Consider the following 22,337-nt stretch of genomic DNA (forward strand, 5'->3'; position numbering starts at 1 on the left):
CATCCTTGTGTACAATGAACATATACTAATTTTGAAAATTCTCTCAAGAGCACTGACATGAAAATTGATGGCTTATCTTCTGGAGTGTGAACATCTACGTGGCAAGTGCCTGTTCTCTTGTCAAGGCTCTCTCAAATACACCTCCAGTGCCCACCCACCCCATGTCCAGCCCTCCCAACCTTGTACTGCATGTCTTTATGTGATGACACAGCCACCCCCATCAGACTGAGATCTGCTTTCTGCTTTGTATATCAGTTGTGTCTTGTATATACAGTTGTTTCTTGGCAGAAAGGAGAAAACCAATAAAAAAAAAAACACCAAATAATGGCTTATTTTGAGAAAGCACTTGAATTCATTGTACAAGGCTATACATGAAACAACAGAATTTAGGTTCCTGTTCACAAAATACATATATTTCCCTTTATGTGTAAATGAGAGACACCAAGGGTCAGCTACCAATATTATATAATTTTATTTTAAACAGGGATATAAAATGTAAATGTACATAAACTTACAGACACATGCTCAGTCACACATGCTTTTGACAGTTTTGTGACTTTAGCTTGAGAAAAATCAGAATTCATGCCACCAATCATGATTTATTTTGTAGGCTCTGCACATCAGAAAATACAGCCTGATGTAATGCTAGTATATTTTCTAAAAGAAAAAAATCCATTAATTCTTTCATCCATGGACTTAGTATAGAAACAGCCCCCAGTCTTGGGCTACTGGTATACTTCATAGGTGTGTGGAAATATGTCATCTATACATTTTGGACTAACATCAAAGCAAACTTCTGTTTTATTACTTACTCAACGGTGCCTGTGCCATTTGAAAGGGGTCTTTGAAAACTGTAATGAGATGCAAGCTTATACCAACGTTCTTCTCTAAAGTCCTGATGCTTTGGTTGGGGCAGGAGTTAGTAAAGTCGAGGCCTTTTCATGCTGCCTCTGTTGGAATGTGTTTCTTTGAGAAGCCTTCAATCCTCAGGACAGATTTCTCACTTAAGTGAATAGGTGGACTGGGTCAATAACATTTTTTTTTTTGTCAATAGTGAGTAATGTTTTTGGCTTTAGACCACATGGTTGGTCTGGCATTGGTAACAGCAGCCAAACAAAGAGGCATTGCTATTTTCCAATAAAATTTTATTTCTAAAAATAAGCACTTGGCCAAATTTGGACAACGGGTCATAGCTAGAATCAACAGCTAGTAGAATGTTAGAATACTTGTTATTTTTTCTCGACTGTGCTATTCCATTTCTGCGATCGCGTGCATGCTTAGGATTGGGGGGGTGGCGGTGGGAGGAAGAAGATAGGAGCATGCTTTAAAGATTCACTGGTGGATGAGATTACTATATTTGACTTATCTTCTCACTTGGAATCTTTTAACTTTTCAGTATAATGCCCCTATTATATTTGGCAATTAGAGTGCCGTCACAAGTAAAATGTAAAACCATTATTCCCTGAAGAGAGAAAAGGCTTGTGGTATGAAATGGTGCCTGCAAGGAGTGTGGGTGATAATTTACTCATGTAATCATTTCTATTTCAGTTCTATGGCAAGTATTTCTGGAGGTGGCTCACCCAGCAAGGGGATCGTCAAGATGTACATACATAATTAACCTTGTTACATACCCTGGTAGAATTAACCAATAGCTTTCCCTTCTTTATCAGTTTTAACTTTACTTGTGTTCTGTGAAAATTATCTCCGTTGAAGAAAATAATTATAAGGGAAAAACTCTTTTACCTTAAAATTTAAACAAAATATCCACATTCTTTCTGTTATTTTTATTTTGTGGCTAAATTCTGGAAATTTATAGATGGTAATTTTTTTCTCTCCTGCACAGGGGATTAAACAGTTACTTCATGATTTTGTGCTGTATAGGTCAGTGAATCAGGGTGTGGTCTCTGGACCTGAATATCAGCATCAATGCAGCATCACCTGGATGTTTGTGTGTTCCTTATGTACTGACTTGAATTTGTTCCATATGTACATGTGAGAGACATGGATCCTAGGACTCCCAATTTCTTAACAAGCTTTTCAGGTGACTCTGATGCCTAGCAAAGTTTGGGAAACACTTATATAGATTATCATCACTTAAAAATAAAAACACCCAAATTAAGAGGGAAACATTCACTGTGCATCATGCAAACACCAGAATGAGCGTACAGCTGACACATTAAGAAGATGCATAAGAAAAGCAATCAGCCTCAAGCTGTATTACTAGAAAAAGCCCGAGCAAGAAAACCAACAGAGGAAAAAAAGGTAACAAGAGTTGGAAGAACTTGAAAAGCACAGCATCTTAAGTGCAGTCGTTATGCTCACGTTCACATTTCCAGTCACGACAAGCACTCAACAGTCAACCCCAGGAAGATGGACGGGAACTCCTCCAGCTGATGGAACACGGTGATGAGGATGGTACTTTTCCCAGACACAAAGTAGTCATGCTTTTGGAGAAAAAAAAATAAAGAGAAAAGAAATGGAGAAAAGCCAGGAGACAAATGGAGAAAAAGAATAAAGCAAGAACTTTTGAATCCCTCTAGCCATCACATGCCAAGCTCAGCTTTGATTTAGAGGCACAGTTCTCTGCTCCTCTGTCCCAATTACTGCAACTATCCAGAGCCATAGAACTAAGCCAAAAGTCTACCCTTCCCTTCCATGATTATAACGGTCAAAGAAAGCTCCCAGCAGACAGTGTTGTTGACTGAAGGTTTGTGACCCCACCCATTCATATGCTGAAATCCTACCCATCCTCAAGGGGTGGTGGTTGAAGCCCACTTGGAAAGTGGTTTGGAAATGAAGATGGTGCCTTTGTGAATGGAATTACTGCTCTAACCCTCCAGTACAAGAGACCCGAGAGAGCTCCCTTGTTCTTCTGCCATGAGCACACAGAGAAACGTGGTCATCTATGAACCAGAAAATGGCATCAAGGGGTACTGAATCTGCTTATTCTCTGGACAGGAACTTCTTTGTCTCTAGAGCCATGAGATAAATTTCTAGTGGTTATAAGACATCTAGTTGTGGTATACGGTATAGTAATTTAAAATTCAGTTATAGTAACTTGAATGGACCAAGACAGCCAGGACCAACATACTCGTACTACTACTCCTACTGGCTTATTTTCCTAGTTCTGTGTAGTCTTGGAGTCTCATCAGAAAATGCTCTGGACTCATAAGGAAACCCAAAAGGGGGTGATATTTTATTAAAAACTAACAGCAAATAGATCTGGAGTTTGACAGCCTTTGGGTCACTTTGTCAAGGAATCTTAAATGTATTAAAGTAGGACTTCCCCAGTTTAGTAAAATGTTACAATATTCATTTTTAAAAGTCAGGCATTATAAAATGCTACAATAATTTCTGAAGGAAATATGGCTAACATTTTGTGACCAATAGCCCTATAATTAAAAAAAGACTCAAGAGAGATCATATGTATGTACTACTTTTTAAAACATAATTTATATTTTGGAGTAAGCTTGGGTTTAGAGAAATGTTGCAAACATAGCAGTATTCTAAATATGCTCCATTCAAGCTTCCCCTATTATTAACATTTCATAATAATAAATAACGAAATAAAATTATACAACAAAGATATTTTTTAACAGACACACATGAAAACACATGAAAAGAGATTTATTATAAAAATTGGCTCGCTGGATTAAGCCAATTTAAAAATCTCGAGGGCTGCAGCCAATAGGCTGTAGACCCAGGGAAGCTAATGTTTTGATCAAAACATCACAGTTTAAGGCACCCAGGCAGATAAAAACCCCTTGTATTTAACCTTTTTGCTTTACTCATGTCTTCAATTGGCTGGGTGAGGTTCATCCATATTAGGGAAGGCAGTCTGTTACACTCGATCTACTCATTTGAGTATGGATTGCATTAAGAAGTGTCCTGAGAGGCACACGGGATAATGTTCAATTAAATGTCTAGGCACCTTGTGGCCTCATCAAGTTGTCATGTAAAATTAATCATCCCAGATATACATGCTACTTTTCATCTATTAGTTTAATATAATATTCAACTTGCCAGATCACATTGTCAACAACAGCCTTCACTCGAAATGCTCACAGCAAGGAGACAGCTCTCCAGATGTCCCCCCACTTCCATCTCCTTCAGTTCAGCTAGGTAGCTGGCTACTTTCCACAAATCATCTGCGCTTGAACTCAGAGATAGTTTTGAATTGTATAACACAGCTACATGTTATATAAATGGGTAGAATACAAACTCAGGAAGGGGAATTTTGACTGAATATAAAATGGATGAACATGCTAAGAGTACTAGGAAAGTATAAGGGAATTCAAAAATTGCTTCCAGGTAGGAAATGACAATGACACAAAACCAGGCTCTGGAGTGCCTGGCCCTTGCCAAGTACCTTTCAATTCTTTCATTTTAAAGAGAATCAAAGCTGGAAATCCTAGCAAGTGTATCACAGCTGTGGTCCATGAAAAACTGGTGGCCTAGAGAACCCAGGTGCCCACTCTATTAAAAAAGGATACAAACCCCAAACTGAGAACCTGGGAAATGCCATCGGGCAATGTACATAGCTTACACTGAGATAACATTCTGTTAGAGAATATGAGAATGTTCTGGATGGCTGTACAATCCTGTGGATGGCAGGTATACCACAGAACTGCATGCCTAAAGTGGCTAAAAAATATTGCTACATGCATGTCATAATTAAAAACACACTAATGACTGGGTATATTTTATTTTTAGCTTCCTTAATTTAACAAATGAGTTAATATGTTATGACTGCATCAGATAAGGTTTATTTTATATTAACTTACTGTTGTTTGCTTTAATAAAACAAGACTCAAACTTGAAAACAGATGACTTTTAGGTAAATAGGATTTTAATTCTCTCACATTTTTCTAAATTTAAGAGAAAAAACATGTAGTTAGAGCAGAGGTTCTTAACCAAAGCTATGCCAGTTCCCCAGGAACACTAAGAAATTGACATGTGCATGTCTGTCATGGCCCAGAGATCTTCTCGTGATGCAGAACTGCCAACGCTCCAATAAAAAGCAAGCCTATACTCACAGATACCCAGATGGACACATGGTTAAAATTACAAACTAAAGCCTTAAAACGTTATCTCATATCAAATATGGGTTTTACATAAATTCATTTTTCCCTTGTCTTTTTTGTAGATATGTTGCTAATGTAGCAGAAGATATGGTGGGTTGGTGAAAGAATTCATCCTCTAGTTTGAAGAAGAAAGAAAGCAAGTTTATCTAGTATACTGTAAAGAAAACAGAAGGCGTTGAAATTGAAAGACTGCTTGTGTATGGCAGTGAGTGGGGCAAGGTTTGGTTGGATTCTCTTGCATTTGCATAAGCTGCTTTGTGTGCAGTTTCCAGGCACACACCTTCCACTCTGCTAAGTAAGGCTGCTCTGTGGTTAGGCTGTATTCGACTCTGATTCCGGTACTGTGGTGCTATTCCACTGTTCTGCTGTTTGGTGGAACTGAGCCATGCTTTGTCTGTTGAAGGAGTAGAGGACGGGGAGTTGGGAATGTGAGTTGCATTCCGAATGAACCTTGCTTTGAGAATCCATTCCATTTGCTGGTCTTTCAAGGATAGCATCCTTACACAGAAATAGACATTTATTGTATGTTTAAAATTCTGTTTCTACCATAAGGAAGGCTATAAGTTTAATCCTCAGTACACACACAGAATAGTTTTAATTTTGCACAATATCGATTTCTTCATCCAATGTGCAAAGACAAACATCATTTTCTTCAACTTCTACGTTCAGGTCTGTGCAGTTAGAGTAAAAATGGCCCCCTAGGCTCCTACATGCTTAGTCCCCAGGGAGTGGAACTATTTGAAAGGATTGGAAGGATTTGAAGGTATGGCCTTGTTGGAGGAAGTGTGTCACTGGGGGTGGCTTTGAGGTTTCAAAAGGCCATGCCAAGCCCAGAGTCTGTCTGTCTGTCTGTCTGTGCCTACAGATCAGGGTGTAGAACCTTTGACTACTTCTCTAGAATCATGTTTGCCTGTGTGCTATCGTGCTGCAAAGAAGACAGGGGACTAACCTTTGAAACTGTAAGCCAGCCTCCAGTTAAATACTTTCTTTCATACGAGTTGCTTTGGTCATGGTGTCTCTTCAAAAAACAAAACAGGGACCAAGACAAGCTCCATTTTTTTTTTTTTTTTTGGTTGTTGTTGTTAGCTATTCTCTATATATGGGAGTTTCAAACATTGGCATGTAGTCACAACTGGTTCTGACACCATAGTTCAAGCCTTTGTTTATTCTCCATTCTATTATAGTAATTCAACATTAACCAGCAAACATTTCCTGACCCTGGTTTCTCTACTGCCTCATTACTTGGCAGCCTATTTTGTCATTCATGAGTTCTTAATTATTTTCATTCCAAGAAAAGGTTATAGAATTTATTTTCTTTCATATTCAGTATTCACGGTTGCATTTATTCTAAAAGGATGGTTGTTAGGACTCAAAAGTTCAAGTCAGCCTCAGAAGAACCGCTCTGGACTTTCCTTTCTCTCGTAATACTTCTATTATTTTTGATTTTGGGAGTACTTCTTTTTCTATTTACAACCTAAAGCTGCATGTAAATAAAGGTGTGCATGTGCGTGTACAGGGGCACTTACAAGTGCATGTGTATATATGGAAACCAGAGGACAAACTCTCAGGTATTGTTCCATAGACACTGTCTATATGCCCAGTGAATCCCAGGGATCTTCAATCTCTACCTCCCAATGGGATTTCAAGTATAATCACTATGCCAAAGTGGGGGTTTTTTTCTTGTTCATTCTTTTTTTGTGTGTTTGTTGTATGGTGGGTGGTTATTATCATTATCATTATCATTATTATTATTAATTGATGCTGGGGCCAGCATCCCACTAGCTGAGCTATTTCCTCAGTCCTACAACATAAATCATTAGAAGATTGAAATTAGCTGTTGAATGCTATGAAAATTCCATCTATAAAATTATATGGGCCGGTTCTTAGAAGATTGTAAGTTCAAATGCTTTAGGAATATTTGAGTTTTTAAAAATTCTTAAATCAATTTTGGTAAGTCATATTTTCCTAATAATGGTTTTGTCTAAGCTTTGAAATGTATTGGAATAAAAATGCTCACAGCATTCTGCTTTCAATTGCTGCTGTCGCATGTGTACACATTTTAAAGATTTATACCTTTTCTACTTCCCTGCTTTCCAGCCAGCCTTGCTAAAGAATAGTCTATTTTATCAGCGCTTTCAAAATAGAAATTTCTTTTTCCTGGTCTTCCCATTGTAGTTTTGTTTTCCATTTCTAGAGCTGTGCTCTTCTCTTTGTATCTCTGCCTTATTTTGGTGTCTATTTTCTGGTTCTGTAAATATTTAGGACAGGCACTTGGTTCAGATTTAAAGCTTTATGAACAGTAAAGTTTCATGAAAATATTGCTTTTGACATGTATGATGGAGAGTTTTGTCAGCTTCGCATAACCTGGAATCACCTGTGAAGAGAGTTCCAGTGAAAGATTGCCTATCTCGGGTGGCCTCTGGTCATTTCTGCAGAGGCTTCATCACCTTTCTAGGAGACTCTGGTTGGACATGGTCTGGTTTTTATAATTACTAACCACTCAACTCTGTGCTCTTGACTGTGATGTCACTAGCTGCTTCAAGCTCCTGGCTTCACTTCTCCACAATAATGGTCTGTAGCCTTGAATTAAGAATCCTGGAAGTCTCTCTATAAACCAGGCTGGCCCCGAAGTCAGAGGTCTGCCTGTCTCTGCCTCCCTAGTGCTGGAATTAAAGCCATGCACCACCACACCCAGTTTAATTATTTAAAAACACTCCGATCAATCTCTTCTCTTTTCTCTTCTCTTCTCTTCTCTTCTCTTCTCTTCTCTTCTCTTCTCTTCTCTTCTCTTCTCTTATGATTATTCTGCTTGGAGATATATTTAAATATGAGCCACATGCAGGCTTGGTGTCACTGATCCCCTGGAACTGGAGTTGCAGATTGTTGTGAGCTGTCATGTTGGCAAACCTGCGTCCGCTAGAGGAACAGCCAGTGCTCATAATGACTGAGCCATATCTCCAGCCCCCCACTCTGATTTCTCAATTAATACCCTAAAGAAAAAAAATCTTTTCCAAACAGATAAAAATTTCTCAAACTCTTTTTTGCCATTGACTTTTTTTTCTTAAATTGCCATCAAACAACTAACTCATGGTTTTAAATTGCCCTTAGGTTTACGGCCATTACAGTGCAAGTGCTTTGATGAACTAATCTTGTGTTTCACTCAAAATGCCTTTCTTTACTTTCATGTTTGATAGGCTGTAGCTATTCGAGTTCCAGACTTAAATATAGTATCCCATTGCCTTCTATTGTCTGGTATCACTACTGAGCAGTCTGCAGCCCATGGAGTGATCATTTCTTTGTGTGTGATCATTCTCCTTTATGACTATCTTAACAACTGTCTCTATTTTCCACAGAACTCCTGTTTAATAGCTAGGTGCCAGTTTTCCTTTTACTTATCATTCTTGGTCATACTACACTTTGGGAAACAGTGGACTCATTATCAAAGTTAAGGCTTTGGGGGAGAAGCTGGGCTACCCCCACTTTCTGATGAGCTTTAGTCCCTCTGTTGCCTTTGATCTGATCTATGACAGAACTTCTCATTTCCTCCTCGACATTTTAAACTATTCTAATATTTTCTATACCATCCTTTTTTAGAAATCAGATTATATTTTGGTGAATTTATTCACAGCTGCATTTCACTGTCCCCAGATATTCACGTATTTGCTATTATGGCAGCCTGCTTAGCTGTCTTTAACATCTAACTGCCTGGTCACTGCTGACAGTCTTCTATTGCTTGCTCTTTATCTTGACTTTAAACATTTCTCTAAGTATTTCACAAGCAGCTCTTCTATCTGTGATGGTTCTATATAGACAAATTACTTTCTCATGTGCTTCTTGGCCTTTCTTGTGACCTGTTGTTTGCTTAATTATGTGTGTAGAATTCAGCAAGATAGCCAGCAAGTGGTTTTCTATGGGGAATATATTCTAGTTGCTGGGAAAACGTCAACCTGGGGCTACAGTAACCCTTCTTTGAGGGTCTTGGTTTTATGCCAAATGTCAGTTTTAATTCCCTTTCCCTGCTGCTCACTCTGGGGTCCGTATCTACATTCTCCCTTCAGTATAATAACACAGCCTCTCTCTTTTGCTCTTTGAGTGGCCCACTTACCTGTTCATGGCTCCAAAGTTTAACACTGACCCTATCTGATATTCTTTCTTTCTTTAGTTTAGGCAGATGGCTGGATTTTGAGATAATTTACCCACCTCCAGGAAGTCTAGGAACAAACCAAGGTGTGGATTTAAGATCTAATTAGTTTGTAGCAGACAGGGTCTTGTCTGCCTCTGCTTTAGAAAGCAGAAGAGCAGTTCTTAATCTGTGATGCTCCACATATAAAATGCATGGTCTAACAACATCAGCACAAGGCATCCTGTCATGACTTATGGGATCAAGCCTCTATAATTGGTTTTTTATTTTTAATTTTAAAATCACTTCACTGAGTTACCTCAGGAGTAGAACAACAACTTCTGTGAGTATCCTGGTAAGAGAGCAAGTAAGATTCCTTAGGAGCAGTTTTCATTAAGAGCCCTCTAAGAATCGGACAGAAGCACAGGCAGAGTTGGGGGTTACAGGCAATCTGTAAAACAGCCCTTTCAATATAGAAGATGGCGCTAGCAGGGCTTCAGAGTGAAAGGATTACAAACAAGTCCACATGCGTAACATACGTAACCACCAGAAACTCCTCAGGCCTTCTTAACTAAACCTGAAGCCATTTGGTTCATTTGTTTTATTTAGTAGATGTACTGTTAAAATTAACTTGACAAAACTTAAACTTTATTTTATACACACCACAACACACACTCACGCACACACACACACGCACACACACAAGCACCCACTCACAACCTTTTTGTTTTGTTTTAAAGATTTATTTATTTATTATATATAAGTACACTGTAGCTGTCTTCAGACATACCAAGAAATGGCATCCGATCTCATTACGGGTGGTCGAGAGCCACCATCTGGTTGCTGGGAGTTGAACTCAGGACCTCTGGAAGAGCAGTCAGTGCTCTTAACTGCTGAGCCATCTCTCCAGCCCCCTCACAAGTTTTTTTTGTTTTTGAAGATGAAAAGTTTCCAAAAGTTCTTTTACCATAACTTGGCCATAAATATCTTTTTTTGAAGATTTTTCATTGATTTTTTTAAATATATACCAACAAAGCTATTCAAGGACATTTTAGTGTCTATAATTATTTCCAAGTTAACATACAGAAAAAAGATGACTTATTTTTTTTCTACTTTGACTTTTGTCACCCGCTCAGCTTTTGATACCCACCCACCTCATAAACATCAGCTGTATCCTCAGCATCACCCACGTGGAGCTCTGTGTCTTGAAAGCAAACACTGCTTCCGTCAAACACAGTCAAGTTTGACTACAGTTGTGCTTGGGGATTTTTGTTTCAGGGAAACTTGAAAACATCTGCATTGCTAAGGTCTTTTCATGGCATGGTCTGCGTATGCTACTAGTCTTGAACACCATGAGCAGGGCATTTATCTGTGAGTTTTTGTACGCTGGCTGTATGTTCATGCACACACGTGTGTGCTAATCCAAGTGGGCAACAGCCATGGTTTGTGTGCTATCGCACATGTGTGGTCAGAGAATTATACATGGTGAATTACAGGTGTTGGTCTTCACCTTGTATCTTGTTTAAGACAATGTCTCTTTGGTGTTCACAGCTAAATATGCCAGGCAAGTTGGCTGATGAGCTTTCAAAGAGCCTCCTGTCTCTATCTTCCATCTCTCTACCGAAGCCTTAGGATTACAGACACGCACCTGTCTTCACATGGGTTCTGGAGATTCAAACTCAGGTCTGTATGTGTAGCATGGTCTTTCCCCTCACTGAGTCATCTTTCCAGCGCTATTTTTTTTTTTTTAACTGCAATGAGTCAGGGATAAGGGTGAAGCTTGGAGTAGCGGGGCCCCTGTCATCCCTTTAAAGCCAAGAGACAGGAGGGCATGGAAGAAGGCAGTCTCCCCTCTCCCTCAGAAATCTCTCTTTTAAAAAAATTAATTAATTAATTTTACCTATTCATTTTACATCCTGCTCACTGCCCCCTCCTGGTCACCCCCTCCCACAATCCTTCCCCCATCCTCCCATTCCCTTCTCCTCTGAGCAGTTGGGGACCATATAGGTATCCCCCAAACCCTGGCACTTCAAGTCTCTGCAGGGCTACATACATCCTCTTCCACTGAGGCCAGTCAGGCAGGCCAGCTAGAAGAACATATTCACAGACAGGCAACAGCTTTTGGGGTAGCCCCTGCTCCAGTTGTTTGGGACCCATATAAATACCAAGTTGTACATCTTTTATGTAAGTGCAGGGAGACCTAGGCCCAGCCCATGTATGTTCTTTGGTTGAAGATTAGACTCAGAGTCCCAAGGGTCCAGATTAGTTGATTCTGTTGGTCTATGAAAGAAAGCAGTCAGGTGTGTATAAAATTATTCTTCAAGTCACCTTCTAATTCTTCAGAAAGTGGCTTGCTCTGAACATAAATCCATTGTTTCTTTTAAGCTTTAAGAATTCATACTGTAATATGGGTCATCATAGAAAATGAATAACTTAAATTATACCTACTTTCAAACCTACTGTGAAGTTTAAGATTAAAATGACTTATTTACTGCTCTGCCTTTAGGTGAGCCCTGAATTTCCACAACCCAGCCCTAGGAGCTTGTCTCTGTACCTGCCTGATGCTCACAGTTGCTGTCCTGGAGGGCTGCAGATCACCCCACCATCAATAGTACCATCTCCACTCAGTCTGTCTGCACTAACTCTCATTGTTTTCAACAGACCCACTACTTTCGAGTTTGGAGGAAACAGGACAACTTCGAGTGGTTCCACAATGGTTCTAAGTTGGTGCCTAATAAAACAATATGCTGTTTCTAACCGCTTTGGGAAATGGTCTCCTAAGGCAGAGTCTAAAGTCAGGACAAAGAGACAGGCTCCTACTCCAGGAGCCATTGGGAAGTATCAGGTGACAGGTGACACTTCTCAGGAGACTCAGCTATTCAATAATTTGGTGTTTATGCTAGTGAACATCTTCAAAGTGAAAAATTAATTTCCCTTTTGGATTATGTTGGATACAGTTTCTAAAGCTGAAGGTTTCCATACCATCCCAGATCCACTTGTCCTCCTAGATTGAATGAAAACATCACATGGTTGTCTCCAACAACACATAAAAATAGATGGAAAAAGTCATTGTTTCCCATGATTTTATTAACATTCATTTTTCTGTTGTTTGCACGCTTTTGTGTCCATGTGTCTGTGCATGTTTGAGCGCACAAAGGTCACCCTTAAGCATCATTTCTCAGAAGCTATCTACTTTGTTTCTGAAATTGGTTTCTTGCTGGCCTGGGGCTTTCTGCATAAGCAAGGCTGACTGACCAGCAAGCCCCTGAGCCCTGCCTAGAGCTGAGATTACAAGTGTGCACCACCACACTCGGCTTTTAAAACTTAGGTTCTGTGAATCAAAATCTGGTCCTCTTGCTGCAAGGCTAAGCTATCACCCAGGCACTTCCTTGTTAACCTTCTTAGTGGTAATCTTTATTTAAAGAAGAAAGAAGGGACCGAGGGACATAGAGACAGAGGTATTTAGTATTAGGCATTAAAATGAAAGTTAAGTGGTTTATTTTAGGGAGAAAGCATAGATTTCTCTTTAAAGCTTCCAAAAAACAACCAACCAAAACAAAAACCAAACCAAACCAACAAAATTCTACACACTTCTAAAACTTCCATATAATTACACAAAGCTTTCAAACTGGAGGCAAAGCCCTGGGGTTTTAAACCCATTCTGCATGAGATGGAAGTCAAGCCTGTCCATTTGCATCTGTTGCTCTAAATAAGGCCTGCTATAGAACAGCAGGGACAAAAGGCCTTTCTTGATCTGTCCAGCTGCCTCCCACACTTGCCAGAGCATCTCTGGGTGGAGGCTACAGTCTGCGGGGCACGCCAGAGGAGCATGAAATCAACCAGAGCTTTGACCTCTCACTGCTCCCGGCCCAGCCAGCCTAGCCAGACTTCCAGCATGGCTGTCCAAGCTCCTCTCAGCCAGCTCTGCACACAAGACAGCCTCTGGAAAGAAGCACATTCTGAACTGGGAAACACTCAACTTCAGCTTCCTCAGCCCTCATCAAGCAACACTGTGGGGAATTTGCCTCCGCCGAGGGATGGGTTACAGGGAGAAATTTATCATGCCTTTGCAAGGTGTGTCAAAGACAGCAACAAGTCACTAAGTTACTCTGGTGATAAAATACACCATAAACTGGGTGGGGTGGAATATATTTCTAATCCCAGCTCCTGGGAGACAGAGGCAGGAGGATTCTTACAAACTCTAGGTCAGCTTTTTCTATATAGTGAATTCTAGGCCAGCCAGGCTACTACACACCGTGGGTATGATTTCATATTTATATTTTACTACCCACCCCATCCCCCAAAGGACAGATAATGTAGACAACAAGTTTTAACCCTGACTCTAAGGTAATTAAGTCTTAGAACATTTTTAGTTTGGGACCATTTTTTGTCAACTACATCATCTCCTCAACTACATCATCATGCCATAGAGGGAAGAGGAGAAATATAGAGAACAAAATGAACCAGATATTTCAAAAGGAAAGGAACACTTGAACACAACCACGCAAAACCCAGGAAACCATAATTAACAGCTTCCTGTAAAGGATGGAGGGTAGCTAACCGAGCTATTAAATGAGCAATGTGGTGTGCAGAAAGGCTAGTTGGGCTATTAAATCGATGTGGTGTGCAGAGAGGGCCGTAAGGGGGATTTATTGTTGGCAGGAGAGCTTTAAGACTGGCATTTCACAACTTCAGTGCTTTTAGCTTTATATTCAGACAATTCCATTCCTACAGTTAAACAAAGCTGACATATTATAAAATCAATACTATTGCAGGTAAGGAGGGGGAGGACGCACAAATGAATTTCATTGATGGGAAGAGAACTGTTTGAGAAGACTTATGTTTGTGAATATATGTTTCTGAGAGGATGGGTAAAGGACATTGGTTATCCAAGTTGAACATCAGCTGCTGCAGTAGCTACAAGTCACATACTTGTCTCTGTGTAACCCCCAAGCCAGGTGGGACTTGGTACAGTGGCAGAGAAGACAAACTAGACATAGCCTAGCTATGAACATTCTGTAAAACGCTCTCAGGACTCTTCATGTGTTTGAACTATCAGCAGTACCTAAGCCAAAATTTAGTTTAGAACAGCTTCTTTGTAGCAAATGGCTGTAGTGATTTTTTAAATCACAGCCATCACTAAGGAAGTGATGACAGCCAGCTATATTTAAGTAAGAAATAGAAAATAAAGCTAGGGATAGCTGTCTTGTGCCTCCTTAACATTACTACCTCACATATATGTTAAGAGTTAGGAAAAGTGTCAGAAATATAAAACACAGAATCATATATTCACTCTCCCCATCGGTAACTACAGTTTTACTGTGTCGAAGAAATCTTAACTGAACAGTAGGGCCATTCTCAAGAGCAAAAAAAAAAAAAAAAACCATAAATTTAATATTCACTCTCAAAAATGATCTAGTGTCTATCTCTGTCTATTCCATGATAGTAACCAACTTGTCTATGAATAATTTATCTCAAACCAGTAGACAATTGCATCATGTGTCCAGGAGTATAGCCAGTTCTTATTTCACACTCCCCACTTGAGACACCAGGCAACCATGAGCACTACTCTCTGAAGGACATCAACCAGTATAACATTGAAGTTATATTTTAAGTTGATCAAGAGCTTTGGATGAAAAGTGGTGGACTTACCCCTCCCCCTTAACCCCCCCCCCCTCAGTGTATATTGAGCCAAACAAAGAATTTCCAATAAGAGGGTACCAGTTGACAAAATGACCAGATTCTCGATGAGATAGTTAATCCAGTCAAATTCGTAGGCTCTAGAATGACTTAGAAGACAAGCTGCAGGGTGTGCCTGTGAGGGGGTTAAATGAGTTGGGAAGACTCAGAAATGGCTGGCACCACCCCATGGGCTGGAGTCCTGGACTGAATTAGGGAAAGAAAACGTGAGCTGAATAACAGTGCTGAGCTGAACAGCCCTGTGCATTTCTCCTTCATGGGAAGACTGGATGTGAACAATCACCCCAAGGGCTTGCAGCCATGTCGGCCGCCATGATAACTGTACCGTGGAACTGGGAGCCAGAACACAATCTTCATCCCTTACTGCTTTTATGAGGTCTGTGGTTGTACGGAAGAGGAGAGTTACTAACGGGAATACCCACTCTGTGCAGATAGGGACTCTATCATAATTTATACTATACACAATAGGTATTAAATAATAGATTTGATCTCTTCAAATGACCCCACAAGGGTTCTTCAAAAAAGCAAGAACCATCTTCCCAAGGAAGATTCTGATGAGCAGGTATTAAGGGATTTACTGTACGTGGTGGGCAATAGTAACTTTGTGGAGAGGTCTCAGGGACAGGTCCAGTCTGACTCTTTTGGATGGACTGTAGGTATCTTGTGCTTTATAAGTACCATGGTCTGGTTTAGAAGAGGTCCAGCGAATCCTCGCCTATTCAACTAGAGCAACCTCTGAGGGAAGCGGTGCCTTTCAGACCACACAGATATGAGCTATTCCTTCATATACTGATGGATTGAGATGAGAACAAAGTTGCTGCATGAAATAGCATTTTCAGCCACGATTGCCAGTAGCTGCCATGTGGTACCCATACTCAGTACTCTGCTCTCAGTTAAGTCCTTGAAAACAGTCTCTTTTTTAATTATCATCTCAATACTATAAAGTCAACGTTATCTCTATTTCAAGGATTAGAAACTTTAGTCCCCACAAGATTATAAAATTTGTCCAAAGTCAAGGAACTGAGTGTATCAATTCTTATGATTCTGAAGGAGTTAGTTAGGGGGAGGAGGGAGAGAGTGAGTGTTATCAAAGCATGTTGTATGCACATAGGAAATCCTCATGGAATTAATGGAATATTAACAACTTTACAGTTATTTTTCTTGGAATGCATCCTATTCTGTGATGTGAGTAGCTAATGATAATGAAAAGCATTTCAATGCTGTATTTCTAATGGTATTTGTTTCCTAAAGGAAAAGCGTGGCTCTTTTGTTGAAGGCATCTTTTTAAGGAACTGATGAGATGCGAACAATATGCTTCATTTGTGGAGAGAATGAGAGGAAATGGGCTGAAATGGTTAGTGGCTGAACAACAGCCAGAGGGACAAGTCCACTGAAGACCACCAGCAGAATCAAAAATCCACTCACTTTTCCTATCCTACATGTCCCATGTCATTTCATTTTAAGGAAAAAAAAAGTTCCTCTTTCTCTGAAACACTCCTTGTTCTGAGGAGCTCCTTAAGGTACAGGAGTGCCTTTTGCCTTTCATTACCACTCCCTCCACAAAGTTTTCACTTGAATAAGAGCCTTGCACTCTATAACATTTGAGTCAATAACAAAACAAATATGTCACAGTGGACTGTTGTAGGGAGCTGGAAGTTTCCTGCTGCCCAGTGACACTGAAGTGCTATGCAGGCTGGTGGCAGCACTGGTATAAATAGCCCAGTGTGCTGCTGGCCACATGAAAGCAGGGCACACACAGATGTACAACGTAAGTCTTGGTGGCGAATACCTGCCACTTGTTTGCATGTTTACAACCTTGTATTTTTTAATCAATATTTTAGAATGTATGAAAGTTAACTGTAAGTCAGTCACAGACAAGTCAAGTCCTTCAGGAGGGATTTTGAAAAAGATTTTGCAATCCTTGAAGACCTTCTAAGGGGGTAGGATACATTGTTTAGGTTTATAAAGTACAGAAGCCATAAAGAGCTAAGGCTCATTTATTATGGGGGAAGATATTTTAAAATAAATTTAGTGTGCACTGCTTTTCAAGTGCATAGCAGTGCAGTTAGGCCTTCCTTGCCTTCACGTTCACATCTTGCTACTCACTGGCACAGCCACAACTTCCAGGCCTGCACCAGTGGTAAGTGATTCATGAAGCTGTGTCTTTTGGTTTGTTTGTTTTTGAAAAAAAGATGTTTCTAATGGACTACTTTTTGTAAAAGTAACTTTTATTTGTCATCTCTGAGGCTTGTCCTGAATTGCTCTGCTTGGCAATATATTCTAATTTTCTGGCTCCTTCTCATTATCTGGCTCATTCTGACTTCACCTATGTCTAGATTGTTCTCTCTGCAACCTGTCCCTCTATAACTGTCCTGGTTAAAAACTGCCTCCTTTCTTCTTTTTTTATACTGCCCCTTTAAGTAGACTTCCTTTCCTCTCTCTTCTCATGAGAGTTGGGAATATCCTATTCTGTTAAATCTTTCTCTGATTCAACACTTTGTCTGCCCCTCAATTAGATATCATTTTCAAATATGGCTGCATCCTTCTACAAACTAACTTTACCTTCATTGTTTGGGATTAAAGATGTGTACTAAGGGCTGTACACATCTGTGTCTGTATTTCAGCCAGGGGGATTAAAGGTGTGTGGTGAGGGCTGAAACTCCCTACAACTAGAATAGTTTTCTTTTCTTTTTTTCTTCTTTAGTAAATAACACAATCTTAGAGGTTCACAGTGTGATCAAATATGCAACATCTTTACCAAAAGATGTTGTGCTCAGAATGCTTAGCTGTGTCAATACTCACTGTTGTGTTACAGTTGCCTGCAGTAGTCAGTAATACCAGCTCAGTAGGTTCATAACCTAGGAGCAACAGGCTGGACCACCTGGGTTTATGAAGTACACTGGCGTTTCTATAACAGTAAATGGCCTACTAAGGTATGTTTCAGAATGTTTCCCCACTCTTGAGTAGCACAGGATTGAATTGTGTTATGACAAACATTAAGTGCTGTGGGGCATTTCCTGTGTAGTGGTGATATCACTTAGAGATACGGTCCTTAGCTTTCACTTGGTCAAGAGCCAGTTTTCTTGGCTGAGGTGCTTGAGGTAAAGCTCTTCCTTCTTCCTCTCTTGCTCTGTCATCACCTACCCTCAGGTCTTACTCAACTACAAAGGGCTATGGCTAAATACTAAGCACTCAGGGAGAATACACAGTCACTCAGTTATGTGCTGATCTTGGTTGTCAACTTGACTGGATCTGGAATCAACTAAAAGGCGAGCCACCGTGGCTTTATATGACTATCTGAAATGAGAAGGTCCACCCTAAAGATGGCAGTGTGTTCCAGAGATAGACCAGTCATCTTTAACACATCTTCCAGAAAAATAGAAGAAAGAAGATTGCTTTTGGCTGCTTCCCTTCCCTCATGTTGGCAAGTTTATCTCCTCCAATGCTGCCACTGCTACATCCCTTGATTGAGCCAGCATCAGGTGTTTAATGTTGACTGAAAACCAGTGGCTCTCCAGAAATCCTCTAGGTCCTCAGTGCCAGACTGGAAATATTGGGGTAGCAAGCTTGGACTGACTAGTAACAAGATTTGTGGTCTTTCTGCTATGAAAATAGCTATTGTTGGACTATCCAGACTGTATCATCTAAGGCAGCCTAATAAACCCACTTTTTAATCTATCTATCTATCTATCTATCTATCTATCTATCTATCTATCTATCTATCTATCTATCTGCCTACCTATCATCTATCTTCATTATTTGGCTTCTGTTCCTCTATAGAACCTACACTAATACAGTTGGCTTGGCATAGTATGAATGTCTTATAATCAGTGATAATTTAGTTCAGTTACCTGTGGCTCATAGTCTTGGCTACAAGACCATGTTCAACAATACATGCTGGCCAGAGAATGGCTAAGAAAAGATGCTCTGAAACCCACAGGTAACCTAATCCTGTTTCTCAATTGGAGGTGAATCTCTATTCCTAAAGTCATTTGGCTGATAGCATTTTTGATTGTCACAACCAGAAGAGAGTGTGGTGAATGCTGGCACACAGTGGGTAGAGTCCAGGGATTCTGTTAACCATCAAGGGTAGGCACAGGAGAGCTCATGAAGACAAAGACTTACCTCATTCAAGACGCTAACTCCCAGACTGAAAAACTCTGGCCTAACCTCTTTTTTTGGAGATTTTTCCAGATGTGCTCATTCCAAGCAGGCATAAAAAATGTTTTAAATTTATTCTTTAAGGGTTTCACACACACACACACACACACACACACACACACACACACACACACACAATATACTTTGACAAAAATCAGACCTCAGTCCACCCAGTAATTCCTCCCAGACCTCCTCCACCACACCCCCTTCCAACTTCCTGTGCTCTGTGGTAACCGGAGTTCAATTAGTGCTGCCGGTGTGTGCATGGACATAATCGGCAGTCCACTGGAGGCATGAACAGCCTACACAGGACTATCTCCCTGAAGAAAACTGACTCTCCTCTCCAGCACTCAGCAAATGCTACCAGCCTCTCAGCTAGGTGTGGAACTTCAAATTTCTTTCCACTGTTCTGGTATTCTGACTAGCATGATCTCACACCAGTCTTATGCATTAGCCACAGACTTTACGAGTTCATGTGTTTAAATGGGCTGACATAACAGGAAGTGTTTCACAGAGATTCTCCCGACCCTCTGGCTCTTTCTATCCCATCTTCCATGATGATTGTTGAACCTAGGTGTGACACAGATGCTCCATTTAGGGCCAAGCACCCCATACTCTCTTATTCTCTTAGTAAAACTAACTAGTATGTAGTATAACTAACATAAAACCTACTATTTTAATAATTTTTAAATGTACAATTTAATATAATTATATAATCATATGTACAATGTTTTTGGACAACCAATTCTACAGTTATCACCTCCCACAGCCTTCTACTCTCCTTTGTTACCACTTACATCCGTCATACTTTCTAATCTACTTGCCAGCTCTCTGAACTTTCTTACCTATTTTATGTAAGTGGAACAGTATTTGTCCTTTTGTGCCCAGCTGATTTTATTTATTTTTCTTATGTTCTATGATTCATCCATGTTATAGCATGAATAAGAACTTTATCCTTTTGTGGTTATCAACAGCCCATTCTAGGCTTATACCAAATTCTATATGTTCATTTGCTGGTTGATAAAGATGAACTGCTTTGTCCTTAGGACCATGAGAGCTTTGGGGAAGTTCTACCAGGGGAGTGCTGCTACTTGCTTACCTTTCACCTATCAAGAGTCCTCCTCTATTGGAAAAGGTTAGCCCCTTTGAAGAAATGTGCAGCCTTGGGAGGAATGCAAGTGGAATGATGGGGGAAGAAGGGAACAGCCATCTCATCAGATCAGCCACAATAACTCTGTGGTCAATGAGGTGATAGATATTGCAGCCAGATTGCCTCATATCCTTTCTACCTTTGACACATAGTAAGTTTCTAAAGACAATAGATGGAAAGCACTTAGAACTGTGCCTCACATTGGAAAGGAGTTCCTAACTGTAAGCCCAAATCAGAATCTGTCACTAACTATCAACCCACCACATCCATCTTTGTAAACTTTTATCCCAAGGGGAACAGAATGGGATGTGGGTATCCTGGTATAAAACTTTCATTAGAAACTACAGTATAATTCCATTAAGAAAACAATAATCTTAAAGTTGGTGGCTGTTTGCAAGGGTAACAGACAGCCACAGCCCCACTTCAATTTTCCATCTATTCATATATTTGTCTGTCCATTCATATAGAATTTATTAAGCACTATCTATGGTAGAAACAATATACATCTAACCTGAGCTGGAGTGGTAAATAACTAAACTTGTAGAACTGACAAACAAGGAAGGCAGCCCTTAACCATTTCTGGCTTAGAGAGTCAGAAAAGGGTTGAATCTTACTATGTCATATAATCCGGAAACAAGTAGTAGAAAACTGAGAAAATCAGGATGCTATGGGCTTTTGACATAGTAGGCAAATGTCATTCTTCCTAGAGAGCAGCTGATGTGCACAGGCAGAACAGAAATGCCTTGGACATTGGGACAGTGTACAACCAAAACAGAGATGGAGTTAGGGGTGTACTGAGGATGCTCTATGACACTGGTACCACCTGGCCCTTGGGACAGCAGACTCAGTTATGAGTGGCGCCCCAAAGGAGACAGGTAGCAGGGAGGCCATCCTTACAGACATAACATTTCTAGATGCTGAAAGTGCTCAATGAAGTCTCCCCCACCACCTAACCATTCTTGTCATGTCTTGCTGCATTTCAAAACAAGCCTTTTAGGCAAGGTAGATTTGTGCCCTCCTCAAAAAATAAACAGCCTAAGCTAAGCTGTTTGGGATTCTCCAAGTCTTCTCAAGGTCGTCAGTCATCAAACTACCGGGCACTTCATGTCTTGGTGGTCAAGATGGTGTCATCAGTGCTCAGGATGAGGACATCATCTTCTGTACCTTTCATCGTGTCAAGTGCATGCTACCTTTCTGGCACTTTGTACTTGATTGAACAAGCTCAACAAAGTACACTGCAGGCTGGGGAATATGGCATGTGTCAGTGAACAGAAACAGGCCTTGGGGTCTCCCATCTTAGGGTGGTAACAGGTGACACTGCAGCTAGGCCTTTATCAGCATCCATATGAAAGAGAACACCTGTCTAGTGCACAATCATCCCCCCCAAAAAAGCATCAATGAAAATAACTTGCCTAAGGACAGCTTTGCTTTCATGGTTACCCTCTGCTAGCAGAACATTGGCAAGTGTGGAACCTGAAGCATTTAAAGTGACTCAGGTAATAAACTCAAGATGGGGAAGAAGAGAGTTTCAGGAGACAGCCCTTCAATTAGGAAACAGCTGACACTGGTATTCATTTAGCATAGTATTTTAATCAAGGACAGGAAGAAAATAAAGATTAAGATACCACTTATAAACTTTAGGGATGGAGAATACTTGTGAAAATCATTTCTAATAAAAGATTATTATGACTTATTAATGTTATAACGTGATTGCAACTTGCTATCTACATTACAGAAAATAGTTTTGTTAAGCAAGTGTAAGAGGGCTCCCCTGCACCCCACTTATTTTTATGGACTAAATGAAGCTTTTAAAAGATTGGCTGCTATAGTCTATGTGCACCCTTATATCTAGGGAAAGGAAGGCCCTATGACAATGGTGACCTTGGAGGTACAAAGAGCTAATGCAATGACCACACTAGTTAGACATCAGTTTACTAGTATAGTACAAGGTCATGATCACTCAATATAGGACCCTGTAGGAGGACCAGCAGTCTCAATTAACCTGGACTCGCCAAGATCTCTCAGAACACCAACCAGGCAGCATATACCAGCTGATATGAGGCCCCAACACATCTATAGCAGAGGACGGCGGGGTCTGTATTCATTCAGAGTTGATGCACCT

General features: G+C 40.3%; 1 protein-coding gene across 1 annotated transcript in view; it reads right to left on the reverse strand.

Annotated features, from left to right (window-relative positions):
* Window positions 1-489: 489 nt before the first annotated feature.
* The window catches only part of Umad1 (UBAP1-MVB12-associated (UMA) domain containing 1), a 193,974-nt gene continuing 172,126 nt past the window's right edge, over window positions 490-22,337 (reverse strand). The window contains exon 5 of the mRNA XM_021164346.2: window positions 490-2,444. Coding sequence (XP_021020005.1) covers window positions 2,357-2,444 — 88 coding nt within the window. The 3' untranslated portion in view covers window positions 490-2,356. The remainder of the gene's footprint in view (window positions 2,445-22,337) is intronic.

This window comes from Mus caroli, unplaced genomic scaffold (genome assembly GCF_978045245.1).
Source record: "Mus caroli unplaced genomic scaffold, Mus_caroli_1 scaffold_7, whole genome shotgun sequence".
In the NCBI taxonomy this organism is placed as follows: domain Eukaryota; kingdom Metazoa; phylum Chordata; class Mammalia; order Rodentia; family Muridae; genus Mus; species Mus caroli.